Genomic DNA, 24,570 nt, shown 5'->3' on the forward strand with positions numbered 1-24,570 from the left:
GCTCCTGAGAACAGGACTTGCTCCTTTTGGAGACCCCCAGTGTTTTTGTTGGAGAAGTCAAAAAATCCACTCAGCTGTTTTATTCCTCACCTGTGACTTAAAATTGTGCGAAGAATAGAAATATCTACTTCTTTGAGTCAGCAGAACTGTGCATATTCCTTGCACCAGTATTAGTGCTGGCACAAGGAAAAAGCTTTGGAAAAATCAGGATCACAACATTCATAACCTGTTTTATATCACTTTTCAGAAGAAATTGACTCAAGTGTCTCTCCAAGCTCCTTTACCTAAAAGTAGTCCCAAACATTATAAGTTTTGATGTTAATATCCTTCCAAAGGGTATGGAGGAAGCATGATAGTTAAAAAAAAATTGCTGCTCTTCCTCCTCATCCCTCAATCACACCAGATCTGATTTAGCCATGTTAGCCTGAGGCTGTGTTTTCCCACAAGGGGTCACCACAGATTAGCTTCACTGCAGGTCTTCATCAAAAGAATTTATGTTCTCACTTTTTAAGATATAAAGAAAACATTCCTATTCTCAAGGCAGTACTAAAAGCATCTATTGAGTACATAACTTTGTAATGAAATGGATCCAGTCAAAGAAAACTGCAATGGAGTAAAGCAACAACTAATTTTAGAAGTTGCATAAAAAACCAACAAAACAAGATACTGGAAAAGGATTTCCTATTTCTTTTGCTTACTACAAAAACAGCTTGGAAGCTTCTAAGGACATTTTCTTCATTTCACCTGTGTTTAGTGATTAGTCTCATGCTGTGTAAACACCACATTAGGAATTCCCTCTCTCCTAAGTACCAGGCTGTACAACCAAGAAACCTTGTATGTCCAAGACATCATTTCAGCTCTGGTCTTAAAAAGTGTTTAGAGGTGAATCTGTGCTCATGTGGTCCCAGGAAAGCCAAAAGCAGGGTCCTTATGAATAGAAGAGCTTGTCCTTGCCCTTCCATTATTAAGACCAAGATAGTTTTAATGGGTTCCTGTGTGTGCTGCCTGTTCCTTCTGTTCATGTTCTTTCTGTACAGTTGAATCAAACAGCAGACATGGAGAAGTCTTTATAACATTAATACAGTATTTTGTGACTAAGCATTTGTCCTCACCTGCTTAGCACTGCGGTGTCTGGATTAGAAACCACCCCAAGAGAAAACTTAAGTCCCCAAACCCTCTTTTAAACATGCTCTGAAGTTTAATTCATTGCTTTCACTGAACTGAAATTCATTGGAGTGCATCTGTATTGAGGATAAAAGAAAAACACAGTGGGATTTTGGTTCAAGTTAGGAATTTGATTCATTTTAGGAATCTGCCATTGAGTATATTTAGCTTGTCAATAGTGCTGTCCATGCCCTGTGGGCATCTGATTAGATGCCAAGATCGGGTGGAGCAGTTAAATCCTTCCTCTATAAGAGACAGACAGACAGACACTTCCCCCAGCCGTGTCTTTCTCCCCTCCTGTCACCTGCCTCTTGGGAGCTGCACACACTCATTAAGGATAGGAGCTAGATGGACAATAAGAGATCAGAGTGCCATTAACTGGCTTTTAGCAACATTATTTCTGCAGACCAGAAGGACTGAAAAGCAAAGAGAAGTATTTCATTGCTATGTTGTATGCCGTGGCAGCAGCATAGGAAAGCTGCTAAAGAAAGGAGGTGTTGCTGTTCTTACAGGTTATTTTTCACAACAGACCCACCTTGACAAATATATCTGATGCCATTGGGTGAAGGGAGATATCTCACTTGGTATTTTATTTTGGTATTTTAAAGGAAGACACAGATTCTTAACCCAAACTGGTTGTTTGCAGCACAGTCTAGGATTAACGTGTAAGAGCATTATTGGGAAAAAATTACGTTATTTCTGAAAAGGTAGAGGAAAATTTGTAATGAAATTTTATATCCCTAATGCTTTAAAAATGACCAGTCTTTTAAGTGGCTTTGCTGATTTTTTTGTATCATACAGCCCTTTCTCAGCCAGACCTGTGAGTCAGTGCCCTCCCTGCTGACCTGCCTGGCCTGAGCTCAGAGCAAAATCATCCCTCACCACAGCTGCCTCTCCTGGCTGACAGCAAGTGTGTGCTGGGGTGAGATGTGGAGAAGGAGCCAAGCTGCAGTGCTCTCAGCGCTGCAGTGGCATCCTGCTTCCCCTGATTAAGAAAAGGTTGTGGTGACATTTGGTGGTTTTATCTTTTTCTGGGACTGCAGCTGTAGCCACCTGTCTCTTGAGCTTGAGTCCTATGTCCTTGCTCGTTAAAGAGCTCCTGTCTTGGCCCTGGGGCATTTGACTTCCACTGTAAAATTGCATCACTGTCAGAAAACTGAGAGCTCAAACAACTCCACCATAGCTGGAAAGTCAGAATGAATCATTGCAGCTGCACAACTGAGATAACAAAATCTCTACACCCACAGATAAAGGTGCTTGTCAACCCCAAAGCTGGAATGTTGGATGGGCTCCGCTGCATGGCCCAGTGGCTAATGGCATGCAGGGAGATGTCACATAGGAGCAGGTAGTGAGGAATGAAAATGAAAACATTTTTAGTCATGCACTGAGAGAAACATTTTCATTTTTTCCTTTCATTGAAAGAAACACTTGTACTTTCCTGGAGGTAGTTATCTGATAACCAGGAAGGAAAAGAGGAAGAAAGACTGTGCAAAGGCATGTTCCTGTTTCTGCATAAAATTTCAGGGCTACATTCCCTTAATTAAACACATCACCTAGAGAAGAGCTACAGAAACCTTTCAGGTGACCCACTGGGAAGGTGGGTCACCATTAATAAATTTGGCACAAACCAGCACAAAGCAAAGCTGTTGAACTGCAAGGGCCATCTCGTGAAGGGTTCAGAGTTAGAGTTGCTCATGTCACAGTTTTGTCACCAGTACAGTAACACAGGGCATCTTTCTTTGTCCCAGGAACAGTAAATCAATCACTTCAGATTCCTTCAAAAAGGAATAATTTAGACCCTTTTGCAATATGCATCACTTGAGAATTGCTGGATGAGGAGCTGGTGTGACAGAAAATGGACTCCCTTCGTAGAAGAGGTAAATAAAGAGTCAGTGTGGTATTTGCTCTCACAGAACTGATGGAGTGAACAGGAAACACAGTGGCTTTAGCTAGAGCTGGTCCCCTCTTCAGGTAGGAGTTGACTTCTTTCAGTCCCAGTTTTTCTGTTGTCTGAAAATATCCAAGTGACTGAAGAAAAAAAAAAGGAATTCTTGCTGGATGTAGTCCGGTCTTAAAAATACAACATTATCTACTTCAGTGCCTCTTGGAGTGAAGTTTATAATCAGGTAGTTACATCCCTGTTTATTAAACATTAGCACTCTCAGAAAATGTTAGAAGGTACTTTCCTCACCACCACCAGAAGTGTTATTTCTCACTTAAACACCAGTTCATGAGTTCTTTCTTCTCAGTCACCAAAATAAAATCAAAATTCAGGCACCAAACTCTGAAGTGTTTTTCGGCGCATTTCCCACCCTCTGCGTGTCTTCGGGACGAATCACTGGACTGTGATGAACCATAACCTGCCTTTGGCTCCTTTTTGACAACTGCAAAGGCAGAGATGACCTTTTAATCTTCCATGATAGTATTTCTCCAGTTAAATGCTGCATTTGCTCCGTGAGTTAATGTCTTCACTGGTGGGTTGACCATCTGCCATTTGTTCTCCTCTTTCAGTTCTTCACAGAAACACATGCCCAGGGAAGGGATCTGGGAAGGAAGTTACCAGCAGGGTCATTGCTTTGACATGAAGCGGGGGCTTTGCTACAGAAAAGAGCAGCCCCTGATATTCTGTCACTTCTGAAATGAACTAAAACCAGGCTCGAGGCCTGAGGGGTGAAAGCTGAACTTGTGTCATCACTCCACGTCCATACCTGGGCAACCTGTTCCTGTGCCTCACCCTCCCTGACAGTAAAGAATTTCTTCCTAATATCCAATCTAAACCTACTCTCTGTCAGTTTGAAGCCATTTCCCCTTGTCCTGTAACTCCAGGCTCTTGTACAGTGTCTCTCTATCTTTCTTGTAGGCTCCCTTCAAGCACTGCAAGGCTGCAATTAGGTCACCCCAAAGCCTTCTCTTTTCCACTTTGAAAGGAAGGAGACTAGCTCCAAGTGGAGAGATTTCCAAATGTGCCTCGTGTCTGTAGGCATTACATGGCATTGGCTTTCCAGATGAAAACCTTCTTCAAAGATTTAGCTGCTAGTCACATACAATGCTCCCAGAATAAAATCCTTCTCTTTACCTCCAGCACTTTGCTAAAACTGCATGAGATTCCCTTTGGAATGAGAAGGTTGATGTCATTGGTGTTGGCATGCTGTTACACACGTGCTTGCTGCATGATCAGTCTCCTTATTAAAAGTATAATGAAACAACCCAAAAGCTTCCTGATGAAATAAAATCCTCTTACCTTCCGTACCATCTGGGCAAGGTCTCTGCTGTCTCTGTTGGGGAGCCCTGTGAGCGCTCGGGTGAGAGGTGCCAAGGAGGAGCCGTGGCCCACGATGAGGATGACACCTGGCACACCAGGAAAAGCAAAGAATGGTGGTGAGGGAGCTACAGCACTGCCACATTCCCCCCCAGCAGATGGGGGGGGGCTGTCCATCTTTGCAGACCTTTTTGATAATGTGGCAAAGCATGTTGTGATGGGCAGAAAGTATCTGGTGAGTTGAGCTTGCCAGCTAGTGAGAGAAGGCATTTGCGAGGGAAAGAGAAAAAAGTTTTCCAGGAAAACATATTATCTTTTGCTGAACTACACCCTGATGGAGAAAGACCAAGAAAAGCATATACTTTTTCAATTTAGTACTCTACTGTCTCAGTTCTATATTACTTTTTTCATTTCTGTCCCATAAATTGCATGTGTGTTACTTCAGTGTATCCCAGGACAAGCACTGAGTCTGCCTTAAGCTCTGTGCAGTGCCAACAGCACATTAAATGTGCTTCTGTTGGCAAGTCTCTGACAGTTCCTGTTACTGCAACTGTCTGACAGAATATACAAAGACCTGAAACCTTTACCTTTGCTGGGGCAGGCAGTGATGATCTGTTTTATAACCGCAGAGCTTCTGCTGACATAGTCTTCATAACTTTCCGATGGCACCAGAGAAGAGAGTGGGAAGTTACCCCTGACAATAAAATCACAACTGTGTGTTAATCTAGGTGAATACTGGGACACTCTTAGCACCATTGAATGACTACACCAGAGAAAAGGCAGCTAGTTAAAAGGTTTATCTACTGATTTGGCTGGCACACTCTTACCTCTGCTTCTCTGGAGCATTAGCTTCTCTCTGAGTAATTTCCATTAAATCTCATGGCTAAGTCTCACAGCTCATAAAGCACCAGATGCAGGCAAAACCAGGTTCAGTAAAACTTATAGTTTACAGTGGAGATTATTTAAAGCAGGATTTATGCCTAAGGAAAGCTTTGAGCAATTCTGCCGGTAGGGACCACTGCCCAGACACAGGCAGCAGAGCTGCCTGGGTCTTCCAATCCTGACTGAGTTCAAACAAAGGAGAGACACTGATGACATGAATGTTTGCAAGATTTGGTCCCTCAGCATTAATCTCCTCAATATACCAAGTGAAAAAATGTACAACAAATGAGGCTTATCTGCATTGTTGGTCAAATGGATAGTAAAGACTGTCACTGCTAGAGTTCAAAAAAAGGTGTTTCCAGGGATAGTAATCACAATGCATCACTCTGATGATTTAGCACTTCTGCTGAGACCAGGCTTTCTTCTTTCTTTTATATACCAGGGCCTTTCAGGCACCCAAAAAAACGAAGAGCCAGACCTTCACACTGTTGTAAATCAGGGCAGCCTCAAAGCTCTGGTGGGCTTTGAGGGCTGGACAACATGCCCCCATTTGCAGTGGGTGAATATGGTAAAACCAGACCCTGGTATGGTGGTGCATCCTTCCCCCCCACCCTTTTCAGGCCACACTATGATCTGTGAAATGCTCATTAAGCCTCAGCCTTGATGAGCAGCCCCTGGGCTCAGCTCCTCTGGAGTTTATCAGAAATAATCTGCTAGTCTGCTCCCAGGCACTGCTGCTGTCCAACGAGCTCCTGTTTTTTTTTTTTATGAGCAGCCTTGGAATTTTTTTTTTTTTCCCTGAATGGCATGATGTTCTTGTTCTCACACTTTCAAAGAAAGTGCCAAGCCGAAGTGGGACCAGGATGAAACCTTGGTATGACTAAAGCCCATTTTCTTGGGGCCCTATAAACAGCAGCCCAAAATGAGACCCTTGGAGTTTTCCTGGACCACAGCAGTGACCAGAACTTCCCTGTGAGCGGGACCTCTCCAAGCTGGGAATCTCTCTCCCATTTGCTGCACTCGTAGGATCCCCAAACAATGATGGATCCTGGGCTGATCCCCCCACTCCTCGAGGCTCATGTCCTCTGTGAGGACATGCAAAGACATCCAAAGTGAGTATTTCACTGCTTTTGAGAGGAATTTTTCACAGGTACCTTGCACTGACTCTGTCTGCGTGTCCACACATGTGCATGTGCTACAGCAAATACACCAGCAATGCTGCTGTCTTAGATGTTCAGGCACTTTAGATATCTAAGTCAGGCCTGTAAGTAAGCTTAATTAAAGTTGTAAGCTAAGGTAAACGCTGCTAAATGTTGTTCCTTTTGACACACACACACACAGAGCTCTTGTTTTATTTCTGTTTGGATTGACTGACTGCATTTTGTTTGTTGTTTTTTTTTCCCTTGGTGTGCCTTAACCATCTAGTCAGTAGCAGAGTGAACATTGCCAATGAATTTTGTCGTGCTGGCACTTAATATTATATCTGATTTTTACTGACACTCTTGCCAGTGATTCTCTAAGTGATCTCAAACACACGTTTGTAACACCTGGCACCCAAGGATTTTTTAGCCCTGAATATGATGAGAAGAAACTGGCATTCTATGTGCAAATTTATAGTTCATCCACCCTATTTTTGCCTGGACCTGAGTGAGCTGTGAGGGGCCTGAACACTGTAGTTAACATTGCCTTACAGCCTCCTCTCTGAACTTCTCACTGCTGTGCATTTGCAGTTTCTTTTGAGGCAAGTGATTTTGTACCAAAAAACCCTAGAGAAAGCAGTCTGTTAGTGAAAAACACACCAGAAAGCTCTGCACTCCAGAAAAAGAAGGATTTTGGAGACTTTATGCAGTCTCAAACAAAGATACTTCCTTGGCTGTAAGGAAACCATTAATACATGAGATGTTTCCTTCCCCCCTTTCTTGAATATGTGGGAAATCCCAGAGACAGCTGAGTAATTTCCTGGATCTGGCTGAGCACTGCAAACACTGAGCAGCCTGCTTTGAGAGCAAAGATGAGGAGCTAGATTGAATTGGAGGCTTTTCATTTCCTGCTGGGCTGTGGTTTGCAAGTGCTCAGAAAAGGCATCACCCCTCACCCCACCAAGTTATGAGGGCTCCAAAAAGTCCTTGCTGAGCACAGTAGTAATCTTTGAGCAACTTAAAATGATGCCACAATCATCAATTAAAGTGAAGTGCTCTTATCTTGCCTGTCCCCAAAACCTCTTGCTGGTGCCCTGCGGATCCTCAGCCAAGGGCTGGCCGACCTTATCTAACGTCACATTTCTTTGTCACTGAAAATCAGGTTATTCCTCACATTCCCAAAGTGTTTTCACATGAACCAAAGATAAAAGCAAAGCTCCTGGCACCTGGCATTAATGCCCATAATGCAGCTGTGATGGTACATGTCCAGCTGTGGGCCTGAGCCAGCAGCTCTCAAGGCAACACCAGAGCAGGGCTGGTCCCATGCACAAGAGGTTTGTGTGAGTGCACCCATGTGTTGGTGACAGCATATCTTATTTTGATTTGACTTTGATCAGAATCACCCCATCTCTGCAGTGTTTTTAATGATTTATGACACATAAAAGGATAAGATACCTCAGGGAAAAACCCCATAGCTTTATCAGCCAGACGCAGAGCCATTACCTATAACTTGTGTCTATGTCGTAAGATGCCTCTACCAGTTCTGCCACAGTCATGAAGTTAGGGATTGCTCTGCTTGCTTCCCACTTGGTCCATTCAAACAACCCTGGTTCCACCCTGATTTTGACTTTTTGATTTAATTTAAGCCCTGAAAGAACAAGAAACAGATCTTAGGGGAAAGGTACACTCGAAGTGCTGCATTCAGGCTATACATTCTGCCTTGTTTGCTGTTGTACTTTCATTACTGAAAATTAATTACTTATTGTCAATTGATTAAAGGAAGCCACCATCATATTCTTGTCTGACTAGTGTAAAGGGACTGCAACTTATTATCATCATTATTATCATAATATTTGAAGCTCTCTTGTGATGCTCTGCTAGAAGGAAAAACCTCAGTAATGTTGCAATCTGAATAAACTTCAGACAGGAAATGCTTTTACCATTTTTATACAGCATTTTGCTCAGTGTTCATCAGTGGGGCAGTAAATTGTCCAAACTGTCCAATATTAGAAATGGAATTCTCTTGTCAAAAGAAACATTATTTTTTGAGTGTTTTCAAGAGAGAGCTTACTGACTGGCAGTGAATGCATTCTAATGTAAACATGATAATGAACTGTGAACCTGCTGAAGGGGACAGGAGGTGAAAAAAGAAAAGAGGGAGAGGAAAGGAAGGGAAAGAGGTTCTGCAATATGAAGGATTAAAGTAGTTCAGCTTGCAAAGGAAAACATGAAAGCAGTCATCCATGATTCACATTCAGATCCTTCAGAGCTCTGGAAATAGCTGATTTTTGCCTCAAAATATTTTCTGGAAGAGATGGCAGTGGTGATTTGGTGAACATCTACTAATGCTGAACTCAAGCAGATGTGAAACACGTTTGTTTCATGTAACATTAGATTCTACTTTAGCTATCAAGGACTAGTGTTAATGTCATCCTATCCCACAGACTGTACACACACCAGCAGGTTTGTTGCTGCCTGCATTACCAGCTAATCAAAACCACCTCATCTTCCCTGCTTAAAGAGAACCACAAATAACCACAAAGCTGTACATCTTCTTAATTGCTCATGTCAGAGACTTCACAGAAGTTTGATGATGCTTCCAGTGTGGCAGAAGCAGCTGGCAGGTGTTGCTGCCTTACCCCGCAGCACGTGCTGAGCTGTCTGCATGCAGCGGAGGGCAGGGGACGAGTACGCGGAGCTGACTGTCACCTCCTGGTCCAGCAGAGCTTCCCCTGGATGGCAACAGCAAAGTGTGACAGATGAGAAACAACTACAAAATACTTCCTGCAAAAAACCAGCTCAGAGCTTTGCAATTTTATCAACATGGGATACACTGACAGTCCCTTTCTATTCATTTTTTTCACACTGTCTGCTGATTGGGCTCATTAGAAAGCTCATTCTGGTGGAAACATCAATTCTAAAATGAGTGTTGGAAGGATAATTACAGAAGAGTCACTCCAAATCTGCAAACAGCAGTTAGGCATTTGGCTGTCTCCATATATCTGAACCATCAGAGACAAGCATTTGCAGCAGACCAGCACTGTCACAGTCATGCATCTTGCTCAGGGAGCACAAACAACTTCATCTGGTGAGTGAATTGAGTCAGCCTAACCCACACCACCCATCCTCCTGCAGCGAGGTGACCACACTCTGCTGACCATGGAGCTGCTTCTTCTGGCCAGCCCCTTCACTCCTCACTGCCCATTCAGGGACAACTGCGTAAGACATTAATCCCTTGCAGACAAGCAGCAGGGCACAGGTAGTATTCTGGCTTCTTCCTTTTGGCTTTCTCTGCCAGGAACTGGCAGAGTTGGTTTCAAAGACAAGTAAACAGCTGTGTTCTCTATTTTGCTATTTAAGAAGATCTTGCAGTGGTTGCCCACGGAGAATTGTGGCCAACATTGAGTGCTGGTAGGAAATTTTTCTGTTATAAAGCCAGCATGAGCTTTGGCAGATGATGACAGCCGGCTTCCCAAACCCTTACATTTGCAGGAGGATAATATCCAGCTTACCTATAAGCCTTGACTGGAAAATACCACAGCAAGATAAAGGAGGATCACATTCAAACTGCTTCATGCTGTCTTTCCGCCTTGGCAGGGAGGAGGGGAAGTTCAGATCCGCTCTGTAGTATTTTCCTGAAACAAAGCAGGACATTTTTCTGTGGCACAAGGGAGGCAGCAGCTGTGTTATGTTCATGTTACAGACAGTCAGTGTCACTGATGAAAAACAACCAGTGCTATTACCTTGAAGGGGTCACATTTTAAGGTCACAACACTGGCTTGGGAAATCACCTGTCCTAACAGAATAGCACCTCTTCTGTAAGCTCAGAAGGAGCAAATGGGGAGGAGGAGAGAAAGAAGAGGAAATCATGAGAATTTGGCTTTGTGGGGCTCCAGAAAAACAAAAATCTACTCCCTATCTTTACTCTTTTACTATTGCCAAAATGATCAAAAAAACCATTTCCACTGAATCAAAATGAAACCAATGCATTGATTATGCAGCCAGAAGGTACCACTTTCCTTATCTGGTGTGAATCTCACATACTGAACATGGGGAATCTCCAGCATAGCAAGGCAGACTTTCAGCATAAAGCTCTCACTTGTGTGTCAGGAGGAAGCAAGGGAACAAGAAGGTAGCAGTTCACATTTCCCTGATTTGGGTCAGTTTTCTTCACCTAAAATCATACTTTTTCCTTTTTTCTTTTTTTTTTTTTTTTGAGAGAGAGAGGAAATTCAGATTTTAATTTAGGTCAGTGCTGACGTTTCATTTCCACCACAGATTGCCCAGGTTGGACTAGTGACATAGTGTGCCTCTGATCAACAGCCCATGATTCTGACTCAGGCACAGAAAGGTGGAGGGGTCTGACAACCACCACCTTGCATAATGAGAGGTGATGAGTGTGCTCCTGTGATTTTTGTTCATGTATCAGCGAGACAGTATTCCTCAGTAGCACAAGAGTTTTGTTTATCTGCAGAGTTTGCACTGAATCTCTTCTACCCATTACTGGGATTAATTTGGTTTGGTCCTGGTTTTTGCAGGTCCTCCAATTACCTTACTCACCATCTGCAGTCAGGCACTGCTGAAGCCAAGATTTGCCAAAGACCTGATCCACTGTTTCCCCGTGGCGCATCACCAGCACCCCTCTCCGCAGGGAGGTGTTCTGAGACAGCTGGGAAAAAGGAGGTTTCATGAGAATGTTATCTGTAACCTTCAGGAAAAGCCTGGATTCCTGGAGAAGAGACAGTATAACAGATTCCTGTCTTTAGGACAGTGATAATCCCAACTGGTTCTCCACCAAAGGCGAATGAAAGAGATAGAAGGATAAAATCATTAAGGTTGGAAAAGACCTCCAAGATCATCGAGTCCAACCTTTGGCCGATCACCACGTTGTCAACTCAACCACAGCACTGAGTGCCACATGCAGTTGTTTCTTGCACTCCTCCAGGTTTGGTCACTCCACACCTCCCTGGGCAGTCTGTTCAATGCTTGAGCTTCCTTTCAATGGAAAAATTCTTCCTGATATCCAACCTGAACCTCCCCTGCTGCAGTGTAAGGCCACCTTCCCTTGTCCTGTCAAAGGTGTCATCCCTGACCCTCATGGGCTGCAGGTTTTGTTTCTGTGTTAGCACTAGTGGAAGACAGTGCTGGTAACAGATCTTTTAATCTCAGTGTGGGAAGGAATTATAACTTTAATTTGTATCCTATGGTTGATATAAACAAAAAATGGAAAAGCAGCTAAGATTTAAGTGGTAATGCCCTTTTCTACACCAGCACTAACACCAAGCTTCTGCTTTTCCTAATGAAAATACTACTTCTGCATTTTCATAACTGTGTGGCCAAATAAAAAGTGAACCCAGATCTCCTACAAGGCCACTCTTTAAGCTCAGACTGCATGGAATTACAAATAAATTTGAAGTAGTTTGGGGTTAGTATACAATGCACATTAAATACAAATGAGAAGAAGATAAGGAGGAACAGGTCAAAGGTTTTAAAACTTTAAAACAGTGTTACTGCTGCAGCACTGAGTTAAGTGCTCTGCATCTTCAGCAACAGAGAAGGGAACTCTTAAGAAGTGGTTTGAGGTTGATATTCGTGCATTCTGTTAAACACTTGCATTTCTGCCATGAAACGCCCATCAACTGCCACAAGATCAGAGTATAAACCCAAGGTTTTGTGGTCTTCCTATTCTGCTTGAGAGGAACCCAGAGGCCAGGGAAACTGTACACTGGAGAACTGCCCATTTGCAAAACACATTCCTCAGGCCAAGCCTCAGCTCTGCCACAGATCTGACCTGGATAAGAGAGGCCGAGAGCAGCCAAGAGCCAGAGGAAGGATGTGTGACTTGTGCAGAAATTTCTTACAGTCATATACACGGTGTCCTGGAGGCCCCAGGATGGAAGTTCCCTCAAGGTGCCCTCAGTTTCTCTGATGTTGACACAAACCAGCCCAGGGTTATTGCCCAGCACAGCAGGAAGAGAGGCTGTGGGGCCAGCAAGCCAAAGAGGTTTCTGAGGCATGTCTGTGCTGAAAACGAGTCTTGGCATCCCTGAGAGAGCCAAAAAGGCAATGCAGGTGAAAATCTGCTGTAGGAAAAAATCAGAGTCTCTATTTGTTTTGCTCTTCCTACCAGAAGACCAGTGGAAAACACAGGAAAAATTGATACCTGTTGATTTTGAACGTGGGACAAAAATGTGATCCTACCAGTGCTATTAACCAGTCCAGCTAGCTGTTCTGTGCACTTATCTGCACTACCTACATATCTAAAAATAAAAAAGAAAATGGAACATTTAAATGGGATCTGGGACCATGGGAACCTCCAAGATGACATCCACAGAATCTGGACATAAGAGCAGCCATGAATGGTGAGCCTAATTCTGATATAGTTACTCTGGCTGAAGCCACGTGGAAGTCAGGGGAGGTCATGCCTGTGTCTCACCTGTCAGACTTATCTCCATATCCACTGAGGCTGTACTCAGAGAAACCTGAGCAGAGAGCTCATGTTTTGTGCTATTATGACAGGAATAAGGAAAGCTTTATGAAAAGCAAGTGTAATATATATAATATGCATTACAAAAAAGAGTATGAGATGTTATACAATACAGTATGAGTGGGTATGTACATATAAACCTACCACATAATAAATAAATGAAACAACGTGTAAATGTACAACAAAACATGAAAATGTGAGGGAGGAAAAGGAAAATACTATTAAATTTACTAAATGCCATTAATTAATAGCATATCTGCCAAAGCATGTGGCAAAGATAAGAAATGGAAAAAACAATTACCTGAAGAGAAAGTACATTGGTTACGCTCCTTGACATACTGGGATTATGGCCTTCCCCATTCAGCTTTACATTGGGCTCCTTTTCAGTTTTGGTGAAGGATCTTGAAGCTGTCTCAAAAAGATATTCCCTGTAGAAAAAGCAGAAGCAACACACACACATACACAAACATACAGGCACACACACAAATAGAAGAGACTTTTGAGTCATGGTATTTTTTACAGGCTCAGTAAGTCGGGATTCATGTTCCATTCAATACTTTTTGCACACTTGCAATCCACCTCATCACTTTGCTGTTCATTTAGAATATGCCCCATAAAAATGTGGTTAAAATATTAGGAACTGATAGTGTATGTTGGGTGTAACCCTGCTAAAGTGGGACATTCAAGCAGGAAATACTACCTGGTGGCCTCCTCCCTTTCTCTGAAACATCAAGAAGTGCACCAAACTTTCCCTGCCTAGAAAAGTCAGCTCTAATCTACAAGTAGCATCAGCTGTGCTGTCAGCTGCAGAATGAAGTGCAGGAAGCCAGGCAGGTGCCTTCTGATACAGGGCACATCGACAAGATAAGGGTGGTGCCAAGCTGCTGGAGCAACCTTTGTGTGGTTTCATTTCAAGTTAACTCTACGAGCCCTTGAAATGAGAAAAAAGAAGAGAGCAGACAGCCATGCTGAAGGCTCAGCCTGCCCTGGCAGAATGTGCTCTTTCAAAATTCATTAGGGCGTTCAGGTTTTTCAAGAGCAAGCAGGGGTCATCCCTCGAGCAGCTGAACTTATGAACTGAACTCTGGGTGTCTGCGGGTGTGTGTCCTCTCCCTTTTCTCTCAGAAGGTGTCCCAGCATCCCGCCCAGACCCTCAGGATTCCCCCTCTGCCCACAGGTCCCAGCAAGGAGCAGCTGCCATGGCTCCTCAGCAGGAAAAGTGGCTGATGGAAAGCAACACCCGTGAAATCCCAAGTTACCTGTGCTTGACCCACGTGTCTGACTCGTGGGCTTTCTCGGTGTAGTTTTCCGGGAGGAAGCCCCTGCAGCCGGTGCGGTGCGAGATGCCGATAACCCAGCCCTCGCTCACGTCGCACTGCTGCGTGGGGTCCACGTAGATCAAGTCCCCAGCGTTGATCATGAGCTCATCAATGTTCTGGGGCTTGTACTGGAAGAGGGCCCTCAGCCTCTGGGGGGACACACAGCAGGGTCAGGATGTTCTCTGTGCTGCAGCAGCTCAGGGGAGGGTTGTTCCCCTCTCCTGGACACAGAACCAGTTCTGTTTTCCACTCTGCAACCTGCTCTTTGGTGGCATTCCAGGAGAGGAAAAGGAAGACTCTACCACATTTACAATATGTGTAAAAACAGGCACTTGGTTTTCACAAAAATACTTTTTTTCTCCTGTTGCTGGTACAGACTTATATGAAAGCGAGCATAGATCTGACCTATTTTTGTGATTGCTTGCAGCTCTCCTGAGTGTGACTAAAATCCAATGTGAGACTTGTGACAAAGCGATTTACTGATCTGACAAAAAACTGTTGATCATTCCATAATTTAAATTTGGAAATGAGAACTGAAACAATGTTGACAGGTTTCAACGAAGAGTCTGCTAAGCAGAAAATCATCACTGAGAACTGTGCCTTGCTCACTGCTGCAATTTTCATCATGGCTGGAACAATCAAGACAACTAATTTTGCTGAATGGAATTTTACTGCAAAACTGTAAACTGACAAATCCTAGCAAACATTAAAGGATGATGATTTCCTGTCTCTTTTATTTTCTCATGTCATGGTAAGATTAGTTTTTTTTCCACTGGGGTTTGGAATTAGATTTTGAGACACACAGGTCAAGCAACCTACCATAATAAAAGTATTATCTACTGATTCAGGAGTGCAGTTTTTCAACCCAAAATGGCACTGGAAACAACCAAGCTCTTTGAAACAGTGTGCTGAGCAGGCAGAAATTTTCTTAAGGATGGAAAAGGCAAGGTAAGTGTACCAAAGAAAATCAAGGGCTCAGGAAATGAAATAAATCTGATTCCAGTACCTGGTAATGCACAAAACGCATGTCCCGTGAATAGAGAGCAGCCACCCACTGGCAGGGTTCCCCTGGGTTAATGCATTTGGCCAGTTGTTCCAAAGTCTTCTGATGGTGAGGATAAAACCTGTGGGCCAAGGTAAGGTGGAACTGCTTCAAGGAGGGCTTCACGTGGCAGTCTAGGGATGAAACAATCACATCACAACACAGAAACAAAGGGCATTTAAAGCTCCTCTTGTTTTATCCTACATGCTTTGCTTGATGCAGGAAATATCACAGTAACTAGTGGTAGAGTAGATCTACTGAACAATGGTTTTGAAGGATGTCATGGTTCTAATCATGCCAAAATCATTCACAAAAGTGGACTGGATTTGCTTCCTGGCTTCATCTGTGAGGGAAAAAAAATGATCAGGGTTTGATTTCCTCTCCCAGCCTGAGATGTGTTGAACTCATTTCTCCCAGACAAAGCTGTGGTGGGGCTGTGCTCCTTCAGTCTCCACTGGTGATGCAGTTTCCCTTGGAAAGGGGATTAGGCCCTATTCCCAGGGATGCAGTCAGGCCATCAAGCTGGGCCACAGCACCATGGAGTTGGGAATCTGGGGAGTGTTACGTCCCTGCCCATCTTGGATATCCTGATCAATGGCCTGCCAAGTTGCACACAGGATCATTTCAGCTTTTAGACAAAAGTGTGGTGTCTTCAAAGACTAAAACATGCTCCTCTGGCCCCTCTGCCTGCAAATGTGTAGAAGGAAAGGGTGTTTGCTGGCAGGAATATATCAGCCAAGCTCCCCTGGAGACACAGGTCATATTTTCAGTACTGTGGCTACGCATTTGTGCTCCAACCCACCCATTTGCCCTCTGATGTTGGTCCTACCTGCCAGAGCCGAAGCCTCTGATGAGAATGCCACAGCAAACTCTTTGAGGACATTTGCCTGTCTGTCATCAATGAAGAAGCCAAGGTAGCTGGGAGATGCATGTAGTGTTAGGGAAATGGATGATGGAAAGCTCTGGGAAAAGCTGTCACCAACTCGCTTTAAGATGTCATACAATAATTCCACTTTCTGGTCTTCACACTGAAAGAAAACAGAGGAGGAGCAGGCTTTACCCACCAGCTCACAGCCAGTGTTGTAGCCTCTGTCACACAGCACTGCCAGAAAACTGTGGGGCTACAAACTTCCTGAGAAACAAAAAAAACCCTGGGAATTTGCCTGAAATTCCTGGCATTAAAACCAGTTATAGTGGGCAGCTGGATCAGCACAGTGTCCTGGTTCTATAACAGGAGATGGAGCCTTTAACTCAAGGTAGCCTGGGTAGGAAAAAGCCAAAGTATTTTACCGCCTGACAGGTGTGCAGTAACCTGTCTGAAATGAGGCAGGGATCATGATTTCCCTCTTCAATTCTAAGTAAGGATTTGTGTTACTGTTATCCTACAATCCTTTGCTGAGATGTGCAAGGTGAGGGTTACAATGCAATTGTCTCTTCCAGACAGGCCTTTAAACTTGATGCTTCCCGAGAGCATGGCATTCATTATTAATTAATGATTTTATTCTGTATAATTGTGTTTAATGGCCACAGAGCACCATTCTGTGTTTTGCAACAAAATAATCTTATTTTCACTGTGTCTACTTTTTGGCATGGTTGTGATGACCCACCCTTAGGGGGAAGGAAGCTCTTAATGGTTTAAAACAAAAGTATGATGAACAAAGTAATTTTTATCCAGCTGCTCTAGCCCAAGCCTGTTTCAGCACATCCCAGATACAGCTGATGATCATGTGTTGCACCATCAACATGCTAAAATTGGATTCCAGGTGTCTCCAGAGTTTTTTCAGACCAGTGACTCTTTGCTGGACTTCCCAAATGATTTCACAAAATCTTCAGCTTCAGTGGAAAGGGTAAAATCTGGGACACACCACCATAGCAGTGAGCTGCTGATGGGGCTCTGTGGGGAAGGCAGAGCTTTCCCTGACATTCCCACAGGCTTGGTACCGATGTTGTCTGCATCTTATGGTAACCCTGTCCCTGCTGCACAGCTGGCTGATGGCAGCCACTGCTGCCTTGGCTGGGAAGGTTTATCATCCTAAATCCATGCAGCAGTGGACACGTGGAAGCCTGACAGCAGCTGGACTGCACAGGGCTGCTCTAGATGGATCAGCTACCATGAAACGTCCCACTCAAACATAAAGCATCACTCAGACATTAAACATCACTCAGACATAAAGCATCACTCAGACATTAAACATCACTCAAACATAAAGCATCACTCAGACATAAAATATCACTCAGACATTAAGCATCACTCAGACATAAAGTATCACTCAAACATAAAGTATCACTCAGACATTAAGCATCACTCAGAAATTAAGCATCACTCAGACACTAAGCATCACTCAGACATAAAGTATCACTCAGACATAAAATATCACTCAGACATTAAGCATCACTCAGACATTAAGCATCACTCAGACATAAAGCATCACTCAGACATTAAGCATCACTCAAACATAAAGCATCACTCAAACATAAAGTATCACTCAGACATTAAGCATCACTCAGACATTAAGCAACGTGCCTGGACCTGGGTCATGTCATTTGATCACCAGCAAGTTCTGGTGTCAGACAGCAGCAGGTGGCCCAGTTTCACCAAATATCACCCAGCAGAATTTTGACCCTTGCACTCTCCCGTGCCTCACCGTGAAGAAGTCACAGAGGGTGACGTGTGGGAAAACCTCGTGGGCTCTGTTCTTCCCGCACTGGCGCTTGCTCTCCTTCCAGAAGTCCTGCAGGCGGCTGTGCAGGTGGCCCGTGGGGCACAGGTACAGAGCGTATTCCTGAGGGATTGGGTCATCCAGGGAGGGGTCGTTGCAATGGGAATGCAGCCTGAAATCAAGAGCATACCCCTGAGAGTGAGGGTGTGCACCACTGGCTCTTGTTTCCTGTGGCTGAAGGCCTCCATAGCAGAGATCAGAAAAAAGAAATACAATTTTAGTATTTTCTTACAAATGAAAAGCTGAAATAAAAGCTCCTTTTTCTCTCTGAAACACTAAAAAATGGAGACTTCTTCTTTTGTCTGCTTATTTTTTGAGTGCTTTACATTTTATCATGTGTCTTCACTTCTGTCAGTGTCTGAAAATGACAGAAAACAAAAACCACTTTTTTAGGGGTTTGGGGTTTTTTTTCCCCCTTTTCATGACTGGAACAGAGGCCTGGAGGAAGAAAAAAGACAGTGGGTGGAACATGTTGAAGAATGACAAAATTAAAATTAACTGAAGATTAAAAAAACACTTGAAAAGAGCCTTTTTATTCAGCCCTAAGAAAAGCAAGAAAGACAAATCAGAAAATTCACAAGCAAAGGGCAGAAACTCATATGCCATGTGATTATGTCCTTTAGCATGTCCTTCACATGCTGTATGTTTGTCTTTGCAGCTGTTGGATTGGGAATGGTTGTTGGGAAGTGTGGTAGCATCCCTGAAAAAAATTATTTGGAAAGAACATGCCGTTCTCAAATATCTCCTCTGGCTTTTCACTAAAGAAAAGAATAAAGAAGAAAAAAGAAGAAAATCGAACCAAGGAGGGGGGAAAAGTAAAGCAAAACAAAACCCCGAAAAAAGTGCAAGGAAAGACTGGATTTAATGTGAAGGTGAGTTAAAGCAAAAAAAAAAAAAAATCAATTATCAGCACATGAATGACATATAAATACTCTGGGAGAGTCTTGGTAGGGAGGAGAAAACTTTGTGGGGTTCAAAATTGAGAAGTGATTTTAATTGTAGTAATACCTCCCTCTGATCATCAGCCTTTCCCTTTGTGGTGAGCCTTTCTGTTCCCCTTCAGCTGTTGTTTCTGCATGTATTTGTAAGAGCAGTGACGGGTTTGCATAAATTTTCCCTGTTTCCTTGTTCCTTTCCCTCAGGAGGCTTAAAGTTGAGGAGGATTTTCTGACCAGACCAGCTGGTTCCATGAACTGGCTTATTGGTAAAAGTAGCTTCTTCTTTTTAATTTACCTGGACCTTCCACAAGTAACCTTGAGTCCCAGAATAAGTAGAAATACAAATATTTCTCTCTCTGAGTGAAATAAATTTTAAAAAAAAAATCTCAAACTCAGGTTTGTTTTTTTTATGGCAGGTAACTTCAGTGACAGAATGAGCACATCAACAGGGATTTTTAGGCAGGTTTAATATGAAGGCTCACCTTAGAAACCACAGGTACTTACCATTTTGCTGCATCTTCTACTGTCTTTTGTCCAGTAGCAACCAAGGCCTTTTGCCTAGAGAAAGCACAAAATTGATTCCTCAGAACAGCAGAAAGAAAACTTTTATAAAGTAAAGGCATTTAGTGACTGTGGTCACCAAGTCTATTTTGCAGCACGGGCAGGACTTTTAATAAGAAGGTTTTCCCTAGCAAATGTTAATGTTCTTGAAACTTTCCAGATAGTTTTGTTCTTGGTAGGAAGATTGGTAACCTGTCCTCCCCATTAGATGCCTTCCTTTGTGTTCTGGAGGTGTTTCCTTAGAAGCCCTACCAAATACATATATTTCCTTGGGGTCAGATAAACCATCCATCCACTGCAAGAACAGAGTTTTCTTGGTTCATAGGGAAAAGGTTCTGATTCAAGATGCCAGGTCCAAGCCCATACATTAAAACTAAGCAAAACACACTTATATTGGGGCTTGAAATCCGGGTTGAGGTTCCTCCACAGCCAGCAGAGAGCCAGGTCTAAGCCAGCAGCTCAGTCCAAGATGAGGGAGAAAACCTCTCGTTTCTCTCTGTTGATGCAACTTCCGTTCTCTGGGGTTGGATTTGATGCACATTTCCTTTTCTCACTAGAGTTTTCAAAAAGCCAGCCATGTGTTTCACATGAGCAAATCTTTGTGCCTAAATACTGGGTGATGGGGGAAGGATTCCAGTGTTCAAACAGCAGCTGCACCTATGAGCCCCATTTCCATCCGTGAAATGCACCTACAAACTTCTCAGAAGAAACACGAAGGGGACGTAGAGACAGTGGACACTGGAAAAAACTACTGAATTTCTTGGCATCTACTGAATCCCTTGCCATCTGCTGATGTCTTTCCTTCTCTCTTGAGGCCACCCTTTCTGGCCACTGGCTTCTGAGGGCATTGAATTTTGTTGTCTCCTCCCATTTTTGTTCTTCATCCATCCCCGTGACACCCAAACACACATGAGCAGTGTGTGCATTGAGCTGCAGGACTCAGGTTCATCCTTATGTTCCCTCCCAGTCTTCTGTCTTCTCTTTAGTGTAAAAACTACCCTTGGGCTTTTTAATAACATTTGTATGCAACCATGCCTGGCTCCTTAGTGAGGCTTGACATGGATAAGGACAAACGTGAGCTCAGACTTTACCTTCTACCTTCCTTTTCCGTAAAGTGCATCAACTCCTGTGGCCAGATCAATGCACAGCCATGAGGTCCAAAGCCAGCCTGTGCCCTCTGTGATGGAACACTGCACGTTCCCTTTCTGTGCCTTTGCTGAGTCCTCCTTCTCCATCACACCAAACACAAACAACCACTTCATAACCCCTCATTGCACCTCCAAGTGAGTGTTTTACCACTTCATGCAGTGCTGCTCCTCCCACCTGAGGACAAGCTCTGTGCAAACAGCCCTGAAGCCAACACAGGGTTTGGCTTCAGCTTTTCTTTACCATAGGGCCTTCAAAATTAAAGATAATAAGACAAGGGAGACCTGAGGCCATGAACTGCCATCCTGCTCATTCCTGTCTCATTGTTCCCTTGTGCCCCTCTCAATACCTGTTCCCACCTTTGGTCTCATCACATAAGTTGGCTGTAGGATGATTCCCATAGCACTAGGGTTGCATTAGGCTGTGACTAATCCTACACTTCCAACATGAGAAGTGAAAATTGAAAAATAATGCAAAGAATAAATTCTGCATGTACCAATGCCTCTCAGATAAACAGTAGGAAAAAAACATTGAAAATCTGTACTGAAAGTAGATTAAAAATAAATCTACAGTGAGAATAAGCTGGCTCTTTCCTAAAAAAGAAGCTGCAGGCAGCGTTTCTTGTGTAAATTTGTTGATCTTACACTAGACTTGGCCCTCACATATTTGAGTTTTGTTCATTGGGGAAATGTTGCTTTGGCCTATTGGTTCTACATGGTGAAAGATTTTGTAATACTTCCACCCCACCTCATATTTCTCAGGCTAGGACATACCAAAGAAACTTTTCAGTGCTTTCATTCATGGTTTAATTGAGGAACAGCAGAGACAGCTAAAAGGTTTTATAAAAATACAGTCGAAATTTTGAAGGTCCTAAAGTCAAAAAAAGAAAATAAAATTTTTAAAAATTGCTTTTGGGCCTTTTGTTGATTTGCACAGTATTTCTGCTGCTGCTTCTTGATTTTGAACTGGGAAGCACAAAGGCATCTCAGTAACAGCAGGAAGGGTTTTAAAGGGGATTGGAAAAACATCACATAGAGCAGAAAAAAATTCAAAAAGTAGCCACTACTTTGGGGTGACCAAACTTACAATATTAATAGAGAAATGACGAGCCATGTTTTCAGCCCACAGCTAAAATCCCACAGCTAAAATTCCACTGTGCATCACTGGAAACAAGGGACTCACAGTTCCCCTGTGAGCTGTGCCCATCATGTCTGACATTGATTCCTTCCACAGCTGCTCCCAAAAAACAACACAGCACTTAAAAATGGAGCCTCTTCCACTTGCTTAATTTTCAGTCAAAAGGGAGAGAGATATTGCTCTTCTTTCTAAAATACTTTTTATGAGGGGTTCTCTAATATTTAAATAATAATATTTACTTTTTGAACAGTTTGAACCAAAAATGTCCATACTTGCCCTTCAGAAGTTGGAAAATCCTCCCCAAAACTTGCCTGTCCAACAGGAGAGATGTTTGGGGGAGGAGTGGCCAGCACTTTCCTTTTGCATTAACTTGTTTACCTGCCACCAGTTATTCTTTCATGTGCTGGAGTTGCCAAGAATAGGGCTTCGTTCTTACTACTGTATTTTCTAGGCAGGACATGATTTTTGGAACACGATCCTGATTCAAGACAGGAATAAAAATTGACAGACTTATGGGGCATCTTGTTAAGGAAAGCTTTTAAAACAGTTTCCAGTGACACCATCCAGCAGGAGATTTTTGCCAGGCCTGAAAGAAAACTTCGGCTAGAAATTACATCTATATTTAGTTCCCTTATAATAAGAGTGTTTAATTCCCTTATAATAAGAGTGATAAGCAGAAAAAGATGAAAGATTATGTATCTCAAGAGCAAACTATGGTCAACTTCTCAATGCATTGAAAAGCCTCTCAAACTCAGGATGTGGAAGGGTGTGAAGCTTTAGATTTACACAGTAATTTAGAAAGTGGGACATTGAGCAGATTACTTTTGCTATATGGGCAATACACACTGCTCTGTATGAAATTCAGAGCAAGACAGGTCTGATCCCTGCACAGGGCCATCACCCCAGGAGCAGCACATTCTCCTGATCAAAAAACCGAGGTGCCTTTATCGGGATTTTATGGGAAACACCTCATACCTTAAATAAATCTCCCTCTGCAAAGGCAGCTGAGCAAACTACTCACGCGATATGAGCCGGGAATCCTTTGGCGAGGAGAGGCTCGAGGAGTGCAGAGGTGCTCCTGCTCCGGTGCTTGTTGGACACCTTTGCATACAGCTGTGCCTCAGCCACCGCCATCTCCTCCCTGTCCTCCCCTCTCCGTGTGCTCGGTGCTGACAGAAACTGGGAGGTGGGAGGAGGGTGAAAGGGAGGGAGGGAGGGAGGGAGTCAGAAAATGAAAGAAAGAGGCAGATAAAGTAAAAAAAAAAAAAAAAAAAAAAAAAAAAAAAAAAAAAAAAACAAACCTCACAGCCCTTGTGATCTTTTCTGACAAAAGCTGACATCCTGTTTTCATAGAATCTGCGCCTCTGAATTTTTGTTGGAGGGTGGCTGAAAAAGAAAAAGCTTTTCCTATCTGCCCTGTCAGAACAAGATGAGAAGCCCACAGGTAACCACCACCATCAGAGGGGACTTGCTGAAGGGGCTGAGGTGGGATCTTTTAGCTTTTCACTTTAAACTGTCTTGTGAAAGCCAAGAAATCCACCTCAGCTGCAACTGCACCAGGGGGGAACAAGCGGGGCTGTCCTGCAGCATGTAGGAAGTTAGCCTGGAGGCCAAATTCTTTCCTTTTGGTCTCAGTTTCATGTCCTTCTGTCTGTATCATACATGGCTCCTGCTCTGGTCTTCTCAGCCAAAATCAATGAACAACCCCACTGTGGAAGATTAAACCCAATGTCCCATCTAGACATCACACCCTGAGACTGAGCTTGGAGCAGCTCAGAGTGGAAGCAGGGAGAAGATCTTGTCCTTTCCAGGGGTGCCAGTCCCACTGTGGGAGCCTTTGCAGAGCTGCCCTGGCTGGTCCCCAGCCTTTCCAGCATGGCCAGAGTGGGTGAATTGGTTTAAGACAGTATTTTCTGTCCTCATTGCAGGTATCAGTGTTCCCTGTGGAGGACAGGACACTTCACCCCATGGACTGAAAGGATCACCTGAGCTGCTGGTCTCCTGAAATGAGCCCTCACGTTTTCCCCACTTTGGCTAAAGTTCCCCTTGGGGCACCTGGCCAGCTTGAGCTGGTTCTCCAGCCATTTGGAGAACCATCTGAGCTATCTGAAGCCTGGTGGGGAGAGTGTTCCCATTTCCAGGGAGGGCTGCTGAAAGTGACACAGGAGAGGACGAAGAATTCTTGAAGTCATGGCCTAAGTTAACAGGATCGTGATGTGATGTCCTCTCCTTTGGAAGTGCCAGTTTCCATTGTGCACAGAAAAGGGACTGAAGAGCTTCTCTCATCTCAGCCATGTTCCAGGGACATGGGTTTTATCCTGGAAAACTTTAATTTCCTCCCTGGCCTCTCAGGAGCCTTGTTTCACTTACACTCTGGTGGTTTCTTTGCATCATCCTTCCTTCTCCTTCTTCCCTCCACCCTTCCCTCTGTCAGGAATCTCTCTTCTTAGTGAAAACAACCCAGCCAAATTACTACTCCTCTTGAGCATTCCTTGCAGCTGAACATCCATTTCCATTTTCTAAATCCCAGAGTACAACTGAGTTGATACCTCAGCAACATGAGACGCTTTTTTCAAAAACCCTGTGCAGGCACACAGCAAAGGCTAAACCAAGTGAAGGAGGAGCAAGGTGAGTCTGTGAGCTTTGTGTGCTGAAGAGGTGAAGCCCTGGGGCTGCTGCCCTCTGCCACCCACAGCCCTTGGCATTCAGGCCCCTCAGCTTTGACAGAGGATGAGCCAGCGCTCATGTGGCGTTCCTGGGGCTCCTTTGCTGAGGG

General features: G+C 43.7%; 1 protein-coding gene across 1 annotated transcript; it reads right to left on the reverse strand.

The window, feature by feature from the left end:
- Positions 1-3,570: 3,570 nt before the first annotated feature.
- Positions 3,571-22,928, reverse strand: UBASH3A (ubiquitin associated and SH3 domain containing A; the record flags this gene model as incomplete). The annotated part of the gene is made up of 14 exons (XM_082278035.1): positions 3,571-3,708; positions 4,406-4,512; positions 5,011-5,117; positions 7,948-8,092; positions 9,084-9,176; positions 9,957-10,079; positions 11,005-11,113; positions 13,233-13,359; positions 14,191-14,399; positions 15,257-15,426; positions 16,122-16,320; positions 17,938-18,124; positions 19,455-19,508; positions 22,816-22,928. The coding sequence occupies 14 exons, from the start codon at positions 22,926-22,928 to the stop codon at positions 3,571-3,573; spliced, it is 1,881 nt and encodes a 626-aa protein (XP_082134161.1).
- Positions 22,929-24,570: the final 1,642 nt, after the last annotated feature.

The sequence above is a fragment of the Coloeus monedula genome (assembly GCF_965178545.1).
Source record: "Coloeus monedula genome assembly, chromosome: 3".
Classification (NCBI taxonomy): Eukaryota; Metazoa; Chordata; class Aves; order Passeriformes; family Corvidae; genus Coloeus; species Coloeus monedula.